This window comes from Dreissena polymorpha, chromosome 14 (assembly GCF_020536995.1).
Source record: "Dreissena polymorpha isolate Duluth1 chromosome 14, UMN_Dpol_1.0, whole genome shotgun sequence".
Taxonomy (NCBI): domain Eukaryota; kingdom Metazoa; phylum Mollusca; class Bivalvia; order Myida; family Dreissenidae; genus Dreissena; species Dreissena polymorpha.
The window spans coordinates 15,368,020-15,383,409 of NC_068368.1; the positions used below are offsets into that span (position 1 = coordinate 15,368,020).

General features: G+C 35.1%; 1 protein-coding gene across 3 annotated transcripts in view; it reads right to left on the bottom strand.

Annotated features, from left to right (window-relative positions):
* The window catches only part of LOC127858800 (tudor domain-containing 6-like), a 108,580-nt gene that overhangs the window by 28,463 nt on the left and 64,727 nt on the right, over window positions 1–15,390 (bottom strand). Inside the window, exons 17-22 of one of the 3 annotated variants that reach the window (XM_052396087.1) lie at window positions 13,012–13,062; window positions 12,228–12,430; window positions 11,005–11,112; window positions 10,026–10,118; window positions 6,961–7,080; window positions 4,075–4,310 (exon numbers count right to left, since the gene is read on the bottom strand). In XM_052396087.1, the coding sequence (XP_052252047.1) occupies window positions 4,075–4,310; window positions 6,961–7,080; window positions 10,026–10,118; window positions 11,005–11,112; window positions 12,228–12,430; window positions 13,012–13,062 (811 nt within the window). Of the gene's footprint in view, window positions 1–4,074; window positions 4,311–6,960; window positions 7,081–10,025; window positions 10,122–11,004; window positions 11,113–12,227; window positions 12,431–13,011; window positions 13,063–15,390 lie in introns of all 3 variants that reach the window. The other 2 variants (XM_052396086.1, XM_052396085.1) reach the window with 2 other exon arrangements.

Sequence of the window (15,390 nt, forward strand, 5' to 3'; positions counted from 1 at the left end):
ACTTCCACCACGCAAAATGTGCAGCTTCGTGATAACGCCGCTTTGAAATTATTTTTTTTTTACCTTTGACCTTGAAGAATGACCTTTACCTTGAAGAATGACTTGAACTTCCACCACTCAAAATGTGCAGCTTCATGAGAATGCCGATTTGAATTTAATTTTATTTTTGACCTTTGACCTTGAAGGATGACCTTGACCTTGAAGGATGACCTAGACCTTGAACTTCCACCACTCAAAATGTGCAGCTTCATGACAACGCCGCTTTGAAATTTTATTTAAAAAAATTACCTTGAAGGATGACCTTGACCTTTAACTTCCACCACTCAAAATGTGCAGATTCATGATAACACCCCTTTAAAAAATATAATTGACCTTTGACCTTGAAGGATGACCTTGACCTTGAACTTTCACTACTAAAAATGTGTAGCTTCATGATAATGCCGCTTTGAATATTTTTTTTACCTTTGACCTTGATGGATGACCTTGACCTTGAAGAATGACGTTGACCTTGAACTTCCACCACTCAAAATGTGCAGCTTCATGAGAATGCTGCTTTGAAATTTTATATTTTTTTGACCTTGAAGGATGACCTTGACCTTTAACTTCCACAACTCAAAATGTGCAGCTTCATGATAACGCCGCTTTGATGTTGTTGTTTTACCTTTAACCTTGAAGGATGACCTTGACCTTGAACTTCCACCAATCAAAATGTGCAGATTCATGAGAACTCCGCTTTGATATTAAAAATAAATAAATTGACCTTTTACCTTGAAGGATGACCTTGACCTTGAAGGATGACTTGACCTCAAAATGTGCAGCTTCTTGAGAAAATCGCTTTGATTTTTTTATATTTTGTTTTGACCTTGAAGGATGACCTTAACCTTTAACTTCCACCACTAAAAATCTGCAGCTTCATGATAACGCAGCTTTGAATTTTTTTTTTTACCTTTGACCTTGAAGGATGACCTTGACCTTGAACTTCCACCACTCAAAATGTGTAGCTTTATGATAACGCCGCTTTGATTTTTTTTTACCTTTGATCTTGAAGGATGTCCTTGACCTTGAAAAATAACCTTGACCTTGAACTTTCACCACTCAAAATGTGCAGCTTCATGAGAACGCTGCTTTGACATTTAAAAAAAAAAATTGACCTTGAAGGATGACCTTGACCTTGAACTTCCACCACTCAAAATGTGCAGCTTCACGAGATACACATACATGCATGCCAAATATCAAGTTGCTATCTTCAATATTAAAAAAGTTAAGGCCAATGTTAAAGTTTTCGGAGGAACAGACGCCATATATATGACATTTGATCTTGAAGGATGATCTTCACCATTCACCACTCAAAATGTTCAGCTCCATGAGATACACATGCATGCCAAATATCAAGTTGCTATCTTCAATATTGAAAAAGTTATGGCCAATGTTAAAGTTATCAGAGGGACAGACACCATCAATTTGACCTTGAAGGATGACCTTGACCTTTCACCACTCAAAATGTGCAGCTCCATGAGATACACATGCATGCCAAATATCAAGTTGCTATCTTCAAAAGTGAAAAAGTTATGGCCAATGTCAAAGTTTTTTTCGGAGGGACGGACAGACTGACTGACATACTGACCGACAGTTCAACTGCTATATGCCACCCTACTGGGGGCATTACAATTATTTGTTTGGGGTGGAGGTGGGGTATAGTATGAGGGTGTGGTGGTCATTTATTAGATATTCTTTATTCGGGGGGGGCATGGTTTGGGTGGAGTCTATTGTGGTATGTCAGGTGAGAGTAGTTTTGTCAAAGTATCAATCGAATCGAATCATAAATAAAGAAGTTATGGCAATTTTAGCAAAATTTAATAATTTGACCTTGAGAGTCAAGGTCATTCAAAGGTCAAGGTAAAATTCAACTTGCCAGGTACAGTAACCTCATGATATCATGAAAGTATTTGAAATTTAAAAGCAATAGCCTTGATACTTTAAAAGTAAATTGGATCTAAACACAAAATGCAACCATATATTCAAAGTTACTTAGTAAAAAAAAAGGGCCATAATTCCGTAAAAATGACAACCAGAGTTAAGCAACTTGTCCTTTAATGTCCCCTTATGATAGTTTGCGAGTGTTCCAAGTATGAAAGCAATATCTATGATACTTTAGGGGTGAAGTGGACCAAAACACAAAACTTAACCAAATTTTCAAGTATAAAGGGCCCATAATTCTGTTAAAATGCCAGTCGGAGTTACATAACTTTGCCTGCACAGTCCCCTTACGATAGTAAGTAAGTGTTGCTAGTATGAACGCAATAGCTTTAATACTTTTTTTCAAAAAATAGATGAGCTAAAAATAATCACATGCAAATATAGTGTTTCTTATATTTCAATGAAACCATTTTCTGGCAAATAACGACTATTTTGATAACGTATTATTAAAATTTTACAAAATCTTATGAACATGTGTGATAAGTGCAGGGCTTTTTATCTGATTTTGGGGAAAGGGCCTGGCTTTTTTGAGGGGAAAAAAAATCGCATGAAACGCCGGATTTTGGGGGAAATAAGGCAAGTCTTAAATAATCAATTTAACATATTTTACTGTTTTAAAAACAAATTCAAGGCAACAGATAATTTAATTATGCAATATTTTTCTATTTTCTACACTGGATCAGGTTAACTTATATATTTAAAGAAATTTGTTGTTTTTTTTTTTTGGAATTGGTTTTTTTTCAATTGGGGAAAAAAACAACCAGATTTGCATTGGGAATGGGGCCGATATTCAGACCCCTGGCATAGGGTGGAAAAGGCCTGTCACGAAACTTATAAAATCAGTTCTAATATAAGTTGCACCTTACAGCAGACCAAGAAAAGCATGTATAAAACAAAGGGCAAAATAAGCCTTATTTTCTTTCTTGACAGACCAACATGCATATGCATAATACAGGGAAATAACTGTAAAATGACAAAACGTAGGGTAATGATTTGATGCATTGCAATACTCCTCGTTGATATCTATACACCCATGATGTTGAAATCTTGTATCCTATCTGAGATATAGCCCTAAAAACATATATATCATACAAAAACAACAAAAAGGCCACGACGCTTATTTAAGAAAGTGTAGGGTTATGGTTCTTGTGCATGGCACTACTCCTCATAGCTCTATATACCCATGCAATTTCATGTTAAAATCTTATATAGATTCGGAAATATATCCCTATAAAATGTGTGACAGATGGACGGACCATGCCAAACTATATCCCTCAGTCTAGGACAGGGGATTATAAGAAAGTCTGAATAAACTACATTCTTTGAAGCACAAATACATTTTATAGTATTAATGCCATTAAAATCAGTAATTCTGCAGAGGAAGCATAAAAACAAAAATTATGAATTCACAAACCACAAGCTTAGGAGACATCTCATGCAGAACTTATGGCCCCAATTTTCTAAATATTGGGAGACTAATTTATGATGAGATGCCTTCTAAGAAGAATCATATAACTTTGCAATAACATCTACAAATACTCTAGTTCAGTTATAGTATTCATTTAAACTCCTAAAACAGATTTAAACTCATATAAAACAGGACCAAGATAACCTGTGAAAACTGTACCAAACATGAACTAGCTAATGGGCTTCACTTAAATTTAACCAAGTTTTTAACAAGAATAAAACAAGAGATGTGTTTGTCAGAAACACAATGCCCCATTCAGCTCCATGAGATACACATGCATGCCAAACATCAAGTTGCTATCTGAAGCAACATAGAAGTTATGAGCATTTTTCGAAACCTAAGTGCGAAACCCAAATGCAAAGTGTGACTGAAAGACAGACAGACGGACGAACGGTCTGATCACTATATGCCCTCCTTTGGGGGCATAAAAAACAGTTTTTATTTACTAAAATTTTGTTCTTGCCGACTACAGGCCTTAAGTAACGTCCTGGTGATTTCCCTAAACAGCTCTTTCAAACAAAATATTGTACTTCTTTAAAAAATATGGAAGTCCCTTGGAAGAAATATCCTGAGATTTTCCAATCGGGGCCTGTAAAATTTATGAAATTGAAGCAAATAGTTAAACGTACTCTCCATCCCCATCACTACTGCCAATCATCACAGCCAATCCCTCGGTCATTAAGATCCTGGAAACATCGGCCCCCTCTGCAGTCGTCATGACAACGCTGTGAAGCTTGGTGTCCGTGATCGAGCTGCATACGGCCGTGTACTCCCGGTTGATGGGTACCAGGGTCTGATACAGACTGGAGGGTCCCTTCCAGCTACCATCTGGGGCCCCGATACCTTGTAGAGAGCAGTGGATGGCCTGAAAAATATTATAGATCAAACATTCAAAAAGAGCTGTTTTTATTTGTATAACATGTATGCAATATCCACCCCCTTTCAATAAATTGAAAACTATTTCAATAGATGATAGCAGTGTATGAATTGAAAAATAATGGGAGTGGGACTCTTAGAAAACAGGGTTTAACAAATGTGCATGAATTGTCGTCAGAGATAAGTGTGTGCAGTTTGCTCAGGCTAATCAGGGACGACATTTTTTGCATAGACTGGATTTTCGTTTCAAATAAATTTCCTTAAAATAACATTTGTATGTTTAGGAGCAAATCATTGAATATACAGAAAAATCCAAAAACAAAAGTTATTAAATTGCCGTGGTGTAATGGATATGGTGTCCGCCTAGCAACCTGGAGGTCACGGGTTCGATCTCCACGGTGGGAGCGTTCTTTAGATCTCCTCAAAAGACAACAAGTACTGGTTGCCCAAGAAACAGACTTGAGAGCGTTTCAATAAGCCTGAGGCTTTCGATGCAATCAAGCTAAAATCAATACGTTTAAACTAAACTAAAAGTAATTAAGTTTAGAATAATTGTTTTTATGCATTGCAATTCTACAAATTGGTATTTATACACCCATAAAACTACATATTGAAATCACGTAGCAAATCTGAGACAAAGTTACATCGTACAAAAAACAGCCAAGGGCAACAACTCTTATTTTAGAAAGTGTAGGGCTACGATTCTTGTGCAACACAATTTTCCTCATTGATATATTTACACCTGTTAAGTTTCATGTTGAAATCTTGTATTGTATCTGAGATATAGCCCTTGCATCATATGAAATAACAAAAGGCAATGACTCTAATTTATGAAAGTGTAGGATTAAGGTTAATAGGCATGGCACTTTTTTCGATTGCACTTCTACACACCCGTGATATAGCCCTAAAAAGTTACATCACACGAAAAACAACACAAAGGGCAATAACTCTTATTTAAGAAGGTGTAGGGTTATGGTTCTAAAGCATGGCATTTCTCCTCATTGCTATATAAACACCTATGAAATTATATTTTATATATAATATAGTTATTGAGATATAGCCCTGAACATTTTGTGACAGACGGACCAACGGACATTTCCAAATCTATATCCCTCTGCCTTTGGCAGTGGATGATGAAAACTTCATATAAGCGGATAGTGGCTGTTCGAGAATGACATTTTTTTATGCATGCATTAAGCCCTGTTTTCCAAGGAAAATCCCATATTGATAAAATTGAAACAAGAGCTGTATGTGTAATTCAAGTGTATGCTATCCTCTTTTTAAATAAGATTAAATTGATCTCGATTTAAAATGGATGGTACATTTTTTTTTGAAAACCTTATGTTGCCTTTGGCAGCGAGTTCAAACTTGAATGCATTTCCTGAAGTGATAACTATAATACATCTAACAAGAGCTGTGTTTGTGAAACTGCACTTAGAAGCCGCACAGCATTTATTTAAGAGAAAATTGTTAAGTCCAAGGCCTGTAGCCTCCTCAAAAATCAATGGACTGGAACAAATATTGACTTTGATCTGTGATTCATGAAGGTTGACTCACACACCAAAATTAAATTCAGTATCTGAAAGCTTTTTTTTTTAATCTGGAAAAGTCAGAGGCCCATAAAAAGAGGCGCATAACTTCATAAGAAAATCCATGGACCAAAGGCCAACTCAAACTTGATCTGCAAGTCATATAAGTAGAGGCAAGCACCAAAACTAAATACAGACACAAATACCTGACGGACAGATGGACAGACATAGCAACTACTATATGTCACCCTACTTGGGCCGTACAATCAGAAAATGTACTGTCATTTTGTATAATGATCCAAACTAGTTTACAATATCAAGGGATGTTAATTATTGGTTTTTACATGTCTGACACTTTGAAATACAAGCCCCTATGACCTTGACATTTGACCTGTTGACAAAATGCTCAAAATCACGGAATTACATTATTTAGCTACATAATTGCTACGAAAAATCTCTCTAAATCAAAATTAAAGAATAGGTTTTGGGTACATTAAATACATACTAAAGAAATATTTATAAAAGTAGTAAATCATGAAATAACCGAAGATAAAATGTGCATGCTTTCTGAAATGAATTTCATTCTTAATTTTTCTATCATAGCAAAGATTTTGACACGCACAATTCTGTAAGCTATATATAAATATTTGTTGTGATAATTTTTACAAATAATCCCGATTTAACCGTTTACCTCTCAAATATGCATTTTTACCAAGCTGCAGTCCTTAAAAAATTTAAATTAAATCTAAGACCTTCATTTTAATAGATTCAGTTTTTAAAGGGTTTCAATCCAAACCTTAGTTACTGATGAGCAGCAAATCTGAAAAGCCAGCGAATAAATATTTTACTCTTATATAGATATCTCTTTACAACTTAAGATACCTATTCTTATGCATTTTTTGTCCCTTAGAAAGTTAAACTTAATTAAAGACCTTTCTTACTAGAATCAAGTTGTAAATTATTCATTTCCAACCCTAAGATACTGATGAGAAGCAAACAGCATAAAACCTGAACAGACTGTGAGTTACTCGCAGGCTGTTCTGGTTTTATGCTGGTTGCAAAAGCCATGTATAATTTGCTTCCTATGGTTGAAGGATAGAAATCACCTACCTGGGCTGCAAATTGCAATAAGTCCGCAGACAGTTGCCTCAGTTGACTTGTACTGGTGATCTCGCTGTTACCGAAATCCACAAAGTGAACACTGACCTGGTCCCCATGCACTTTCTGGACCTGCGGCAAGCAAATTGGGGCTTTTTTTTATTGCTCAATAAAAAGAAATTACAGATCAATTACTAAAATGACAAACAAATTGAGTCTTGCTTTGAGAAAACTGAATTTAATGCATGTGCATAAAGCGTTGTCCCTGATAAGCCTGTGTAGGGTACATAGGCTTATCAGGGACGACACTTTCCTTTTTTATGGTACTTTCTGTTAAAAGAATCATCTTCAAAATCAAAATACAATCCCTGGCAAGGCTTAACGCACATGCATTAAGCCCTGTTTTCCAAGAGCACATCTCACTTATTGAATAACAAGAGCTGTCACCATAGCATGAATTATGCCCCCCATAAACGCTTGATAGAATGTATGAGCTTTTTTTTCGAAAGCTAAACGCAGATTTCGAAACCTAAACACTTATCCCAAGTTCAAGGTCAAGGTCACAGGGGTCAAAATTTTTGTGCATATGGAAAGGCCTTGTCCATATTCACATGCATGCCAAATATGAAATCGCCATCTTTTTCGAAACCAAAATGCAAAGTGTGACGGACAGACAGACGGACAGTCCGATCACTATGTGCCCTCCTTCGGGGGCATACAAATTACAGATATAAAACTCAAATGGCAATCAAATAAGTGATTAGAGGTTACCAATAAATAAGTTGGGTGTTTGATACCTTTACTTATTGTTCGGAAAGACACCAAACACTAGTTCTTCCCTACAAGCAGACTCGAGTGTGTCAAAAAGCATTAGGCATTTAATGCAATCAAACATGCATGGTACCAATATTTTCTTTGTACGTGTGTTGTTTTTTGTCAAAGTTGAACCAGTTATTTAGCCCCATGTCCAATGTATAAAGTATATATTGTCACTAAATGACTGCCTAAAATTCCCAGTGAACAGAAAAATAAGTTAATACATATGTTAATTAAGTTAATTTTTCCTATTTAACTCATTCAGTTGAATACTGGAAAATATTTTATTAAACAGACTAATTCTCAATTTTTAAGTTTGTTTAAAGCAAACAATAAAATACTACATTTTCCCAATTTTATTCAATACAACATTTTAACCAATTCAACGGGCCTAATCCCATTCCTAAAATGCTGAAAAAAACACTATTTTCTAGAAAGGTTAAAAAACCGAGCGTGCCTGGTTAAACAAACTCTTCAGTGATACATCTGACTTTGAATTTAAACACAATGCAGCTACATTTAATAAGGATTACTGACTTACATTTTGACCCCAGCATGCATCTATATACTGTGAAACCATTATTAATCGTCAGGCATTAATTTTCATAAATTTCGTCAGTCGACCGATCGGCGAATTTAAGATCCTAACGAACAATCATGCTCTATGTTTGAACAAAAACAAACACCAAGTTGAACAATATTTAAAACTATACCGTAGACATGAGGCATTAAATTCCAACATAATCCATGCACACATTCACTGCTGTTTCGTAATCAAGATTAATCCGGTTTTGACACAAAGGGATGTAGATTACACAAGGTACTTAACTGACACGTGACACTTCTTTAAAACGCGTGTGCATTACAGCTGTATCGAATGGGTTGACTTCGTTTATGTAGAATGGTAATGAATTAGCGCTAATTGTTTATAACTTTATTACCCATTAGGTGCATTGTGTTTTTCAGGGGTGTTGCATATTAGCCATCACGCAGCGAATGCCGATGAAAGACAATAAACCAAATGAAAAGATGACGATGTGTTATCAACATGCGTATTTATCACAAATTAATAAAGAATATTTAAACTGCTGTTTGTTGTTTGATTGTTTGCGTTTAACCACACTTATTACTATTTTATATGTATCAATTTATTTATTTTTAAATTATTTACATTATTGATTTATATACCGGTAGTTTACTTTTTAAGAACAAACACACACATAGAGTTTCTAATTTTAATGTTGATATCAGAATAAAAAAGCATTTTATTTGAAAAAAAACACACTTAACAAACTGGAACCTCTTTCGTATAACACAAAGAGTTTTAAAACGGTATTGACAGCATTTCAATAAAAATCATACCAACTAGAACACATACCCAATTGGCAATTGTCTTCGTTGTTACAAACACTCGTTAACGGTTATTCGCTCCCACTTGTCCGCCAATCATAACAATGAACGTGTTAATGGCATACATTAAGAGGGTCCATTACTGTCCCTTGATAACAAAAGACTAGTTAATTGGCATGTGATAAACAGGCGCCACCTCCTGCAGTGATTCTCAAGTGTGTTCCCGCATTCGTACCACGATTTTTCGCAACTGCGATTGATCGCGAATATGTATTACACACAAATCGGATATTGACTGACGCATTTTTTTAAAATTCAAAATCAGAAATCGGCGAATTTAAGTGCTGACGAAATCGTCATTTTTATACAAATGACGAAATTTTGTGCTGTCGAAAATAAATGGTTTCACAGTATATATATATATATATACTCATACAATTTTTTACCATGGTTGCCTGCACTTGTTCCTTCAATGCTTGCATAAGAGAGGTCTGATTAGTTTCATCACAGAATCTATAGCACGCCACATATGTCCATTGACTAGTTTGCACCTAATAATTTCCAATCCTAAAACAAGCCCCTACACAAATTCTTTTAAATCTTCTTGAACAAAGGGCATCTAGGAGCCCAGCACATTTTATGGGACACCAGGATCCTGCCTTGTTCTAAGAAAACCAGGCTTAATTCATGTGCATAGAATGTCATCCAAAATAAGCCTGTGCTTGTCAGGGAAGACACTTTCCGCTTTTATTAAACTTTTTGTTTAAAGTAAGTCTTTGCTAAATGAAAGCCAGTTAAGGTGGAAAGTCTTGTTGCTGATTATAGAGCACATGCATTAAGCCTCGTTTTCCCAGGGAAAGGCTCATATAAATGTTAACAAATGTTTTAACTGATTGAAAGGAATGACTGACCTGTACCCGATACCACTGCATGTCCTGACTGAACTTGCCTGCGTACATCTCTCCCACCATGACTGAGTTGACGTCACATATGCTGTCCGTGTACTGCTGAATGAAGAGAGTTCAGCCCCAGTATTCACAAAGCTGCTTAGGGGAATCTTAAGTTGTAATTAAGGTGAATATCTAAACTTGTACTTAAGGAAAATTTTCTGATAAATTTTATCTATGAGAAATTTGATGTTTTCAGCTTGCAAAAGATTGTCATATCAATCAGTGAAGCAATTTTACTTGTTTAAAACATAATAATCTTAAAATACGTTAAACTAACAAAGCACGCAAGATCCTTGTTGAATTTCATGAATTTAAAGAATTTTCTTATGTTTTCCTTATGTAGCTTTGTCAATACTGGCACAGGGGTGTAGTTTCAATTAATCTTCATAAGAAATTACTTATTGACCAGTTGTATTGCTTTATTGACACATACCTGTAGGTAGCAAGAATAGCAACTCGCTTAGAAGACATGACTTAAAAATTTAGTTATACACTTTATAAAACTCTATGGTCTTACAAAGTAAAATTTTACTTTGTAAAATGTAAAATTATATCATAGTTGGTATATGTTAAAACATTTCTCAAAGATGATTGCTTTTGCAGTCCTTTTTCTGGCCATTTTGGGGAAAAAACAATTTTGGGATTGGGGAATTTTTTTGAGCAAAAAGTCCACTAATTTTTGAAAAATTTATACAATAACTACATTATATGCAAATAATAATTCAAATAACATGATCAAAATAAAATAAATTTTAATTATACACTTGTTTAGATGAAATAAAAATAAATATGAGATATCTTAATCAGTAGAAATTATTAAAAAAAAAAAATAAAAAAAAATATTTTTCAAATTGGGACAATTTTTAACATTTTGTGTGAGGAATGGGTCTGTTGAACAGTACCATAGATATGGCTGAAAAAGGTCTGTTTTGCAACGCACCTTTACCTTAGTGAGCCCCTGGATCAATGTGGACATGTCCTCCAGAGTTTGATCAGAAACGAGCTGCACCCAAATACTGACAGGATTCTCAAATTCTGTTATTACCACCTGAAATAATAAAGGTAAAAGATGTTAACTATCTGGGCCCGTATTTGCCAACAAATATTAGACTTAAGAATATCAAAAACTTTGACAGAAGAAAACTAACTAAAGTGTGAGAGTATTGTACAGGCTAAATATGGTGGTATGTCACTAACAAACAGCTCTAAATTAAACTAAATTAAAAAGGAACTCATTACCACTTAGATATGTATTTTGATGCATTTGTAGTCCCCCAGAAAGTTTAATTTAATTAAAGACCTTTTTTACTAGATTTAAGTTTCTAAGGCTTTATTTTCAACCCTTAGATACTGATGAGCAGCAAACAGCATAAAACCTGAACAGACTGCGAGTGACTAGCAGGCTGTTTTAGTTTTATGCTGTTTGCACATAGCCATTTTCACTTTGCTTCTTATGGGGGAAGGGTTAAATGCAATTCTAGACTTCAATCGTTAGGTCTTAAAAATTACAGTTTTAAGCGGCCCATCCAAACACAATATGATTGTCAATTTTATCGACTCAATAATATTGACATAACATTTTTTGCCCTCAAGTGTACACAAATATTATCAATATTTTGTTCATTTGTACTTCGGTCATCATTCAAACAAGAAAATTGACAATGCGTCAATAAATATTTGAGATCTCTGATTTTCATCAATAAATTGACAGTGTCTTCAATATCATCCATTCACTATCAATTTTATTGTCAATCTTCATTATTGACAATAAAATTGACAATGATATTGTGTGTGGATGGGCCGCTTAAGAATATTCTTTATTTTAGACTTAGAATCGGTTGATAACCTGATAATACCCTTCTTGAAGAATCAAAGAGGGGCTTTCTTGTAGCTGATGTTATAACAGTAATTGGGTCACAGTAGAAATTAAAATTTGTTCTTTCATAGCCATCATTTACTGATTCAGAAAATTTCTGGATTTATATTTTATCTCATATTTACAGAGAATGATTCATATGTCATCAATCAAATCATTTGTCCATCCTTGAAATTGGGAATTTTAGCATCAATTATTTTTATATTGGGAAAATTATTTGTTTTATATAACATAAACACCTCTGAACCAGTAGCAAGGTTATGAAACCCAAAATATTTATTCCATACCTTAACAGGTTCATTCAAGGGCAGAGACAACATTGAGAGATGCTTCTTAGGAGGTGGGGACCCTCGTTTGCTCACTGACGATGATGATGCAATCCCTGGTGGTGATGTAGTAGACGTTTGACCTATTTTTGTCTCCTTGGAAACAGTTTGGGAAATGTCTGAAGATTTCGCTGGCGGTTCTCGGTTTTCTTTTTGGTTGTTCTCTGTGGCGAAAATGAGTTCTGTTTTTAGTTTTTTTATAAAATTAAACCTTTACCACTTAGATATGCAATTTATAGTGCCTTAAAAATAATAATTTAATTTCAGACCTTTTCTACTAGAATTAAGTTTTAAAGGCTTTATTTCCAACCATAATGGCCTGATGAGCAACAAACAGCATTAAACCTGAACAGATCCCACAAAATCAACAATTAACGGTCCACAAATTTTACTGTAATGGCTGCACATATTGTGTTATGGATGTTGGGATGTCTGTCATTCAGAGACATCTGACATTTGAAACTGGCCACTTGTTGATAAATGCTGGCTTCAACCCATTTATGCTTAGTGGATTCTTCCATCCTTTTACATTTATTTCCAAAATGAGGGATGTCTAGCATATTTATTTCTATATTTAGAATATTTCTTACAGAAATTCCTTTATGCAAACAGCGCAGACCCTGATGAGACGCTGCATCATGCGGCGCCTCATCTGGGTCTACCCTGTTTGCCAAGGCCTTTTTTCTAGACGCTAGGCACAAATGGGTTAATTACAGATTTCTTGACAAAGACTTTTCAAACTTACTATTTGGACATTGAACTCTTTTATGACTGGTGTCTCCACATATATTACAACCTGAAAAATACAAGAAGAAAATGTTTATTTACATAACAGTGTAGCTACCACAGAGATGTCAAATTTGATTGTTTTTGCATAAAATCATGTTGTACAAATTAAAACGGATTCTTTCTTATTATAAAGTCTCAAACATTAATTTGATGTTTGAAACAACTAAACATGTACTATATGAATTATACAAATGAACTTAACACTATGAAATTGGGGATAAAATGAGCCTTGTTCTGTGAAAACTTGGCTTAATGTCGGTGATTTTTATTTTATTTTACAGCTTGTGCCTTTTTGAATGGGAAAAACGCATAAACCATGAAATTGGTAACAATTAAACATTATTGACTAATTGTTTATCAGTGCATGCTAAAGTGCTTTCTAAAAAATGTATTATAAAGTGCAAGGAAATTAAATTGCTGTACTCTGCCAATAAATCAATTATTGAGTTTATTGAAAACTTTATATTATTGGGAAAATTTTGGTAAGATTTGGGGGAAATGTGTCTTTTTTGCAAAAGGAAAACAGCCCTTTTGACTTTTTGCATTTAAGCAACAGCCTGCAAGAGGCTGTAATTTTGGGGGGGGGGGGGGGGTACAGCTGGCACAGGTTTATCAGTGAAAAACTTTCTGCCTAAACTGAATTTTCGCTTAAAGGAGACTTCATTTAAATGAAAAATTCGATAAAAGCAGGTGTTGTCCCTGATTAGCCTGCACAGACTGTATACACATGCATTAAGCCCTGTTGTCCAAGAACAAGGCTTTAATAATTATATCAGCACATAGGTACAAGTAACTGAGAAAAAACCAAGCATGGCTATAATATGCAGAAAACATGCAGGACCAATTAACATTAACAACAAAGCATGCAACAAACAACTCCTACCTATTTGCTTATATTTTTGTAATCGATGCTTTTGAGGCTTAAATAATTGACTAGATGCAAACAGATAATTCAATATGTGAAGGTTTCTAATTGCATAACATGTACCGACAATATTTCTAATGACTTTGTGCTGTATCAATTATAATTAAAATATCATTGATGCAAACAAAACATGGTGGCCTCAAAATCATAAGTTTAATTTCGTGGCAATTTTCTGATTTTCACCAGATAACAATACTACCATAATTTAAGGAGTTGTAACACCTTCAACTATGCACAGTTATAATGAAATAATTTTCTGTTAACTGTTGTTTACCAGTCAATAGACAACAGTTTGTTATGTACATGTATAGGGATGAAGGCACAATGGAATTTGCCCAAGTGTTTAAAAACCATGCATTAGAATGACAAAGAGTTATTGACCAATAACCATAATGAAAAAAGATTTTCAATCTTAACATGATTTGATTTATAATTATGCAATCAACTTTGGATTATCAATTACCAAGGTATAATATGGTGACAAAAAATAAAGATCAGGGATTTCAAAATGATATGTTCTAGTGTTCCCAGATTAGCCTGGACAATGGGGCTTAATGCATAAATGTAAAGTGGTATCCCAGATAAGCCTGGACAATGGGGCTTAATGCATAAACGTAAAGTGGTGTCCCAGACTAGCCTGGACAATGGGGCTTAATGTATAAACGTAAAGTGGTGTCCCAGACTAGCCTGGACAATGGGGCTTAATGTATAAACGTAAAGTGGTGTCCCAGACTAGCCTGGACAATGGGGCTTAATGCATAAACGTAAAGTGGTGTCCCAGACTAGCCTGGACAATGGGGCTTAATGCATAAATGTAAAGTGGTATCCCAGATTAGCCTGGACAATGGGGCTTAATGCATAAACGTAAAGTGGTATCCCAGACTAGCCTGGACAATGGGGCTTAATGCATACACGTAAAGTGGTGTCCCAGATTAGCCTGGACAATGGGGCTTAATGCATAAATGTAAAGTGGTATCCCAGATTAGCCTGGACAATGGGGCTTAATGCATAAACGTAAAGTGGTGTCCCAGATTAGCCTGGACAATGGGGCTTAATGCATACACGTAAAGTGGTGTCCCAGATTAGCCTGGACAATGGGGCTTAATGCATAAATGTAAAGTGGTATCCCAGATTAGCCTGGACAATGGGGCTTAATGCATAAACGTAAAGTGGTGTCCCAGATTAGCCTGGACAATGGGGCTTAATGCATACACGTAAAGTGGTGTCCCAGATTAGCCTGGACAATGGGGCTTAATGCATACACGTAAAGTGGTGTCCCAGATTAGCCTATCAGTATTCACAGCCTTAACAGGGTTGACACTTTCCACCTTGACTAGATTTTCATTGAGATGAGACTTCCTTTAAAGAAACAAGAGATGTGTTTGTCAGAAACACAATGCCCCCTATTGC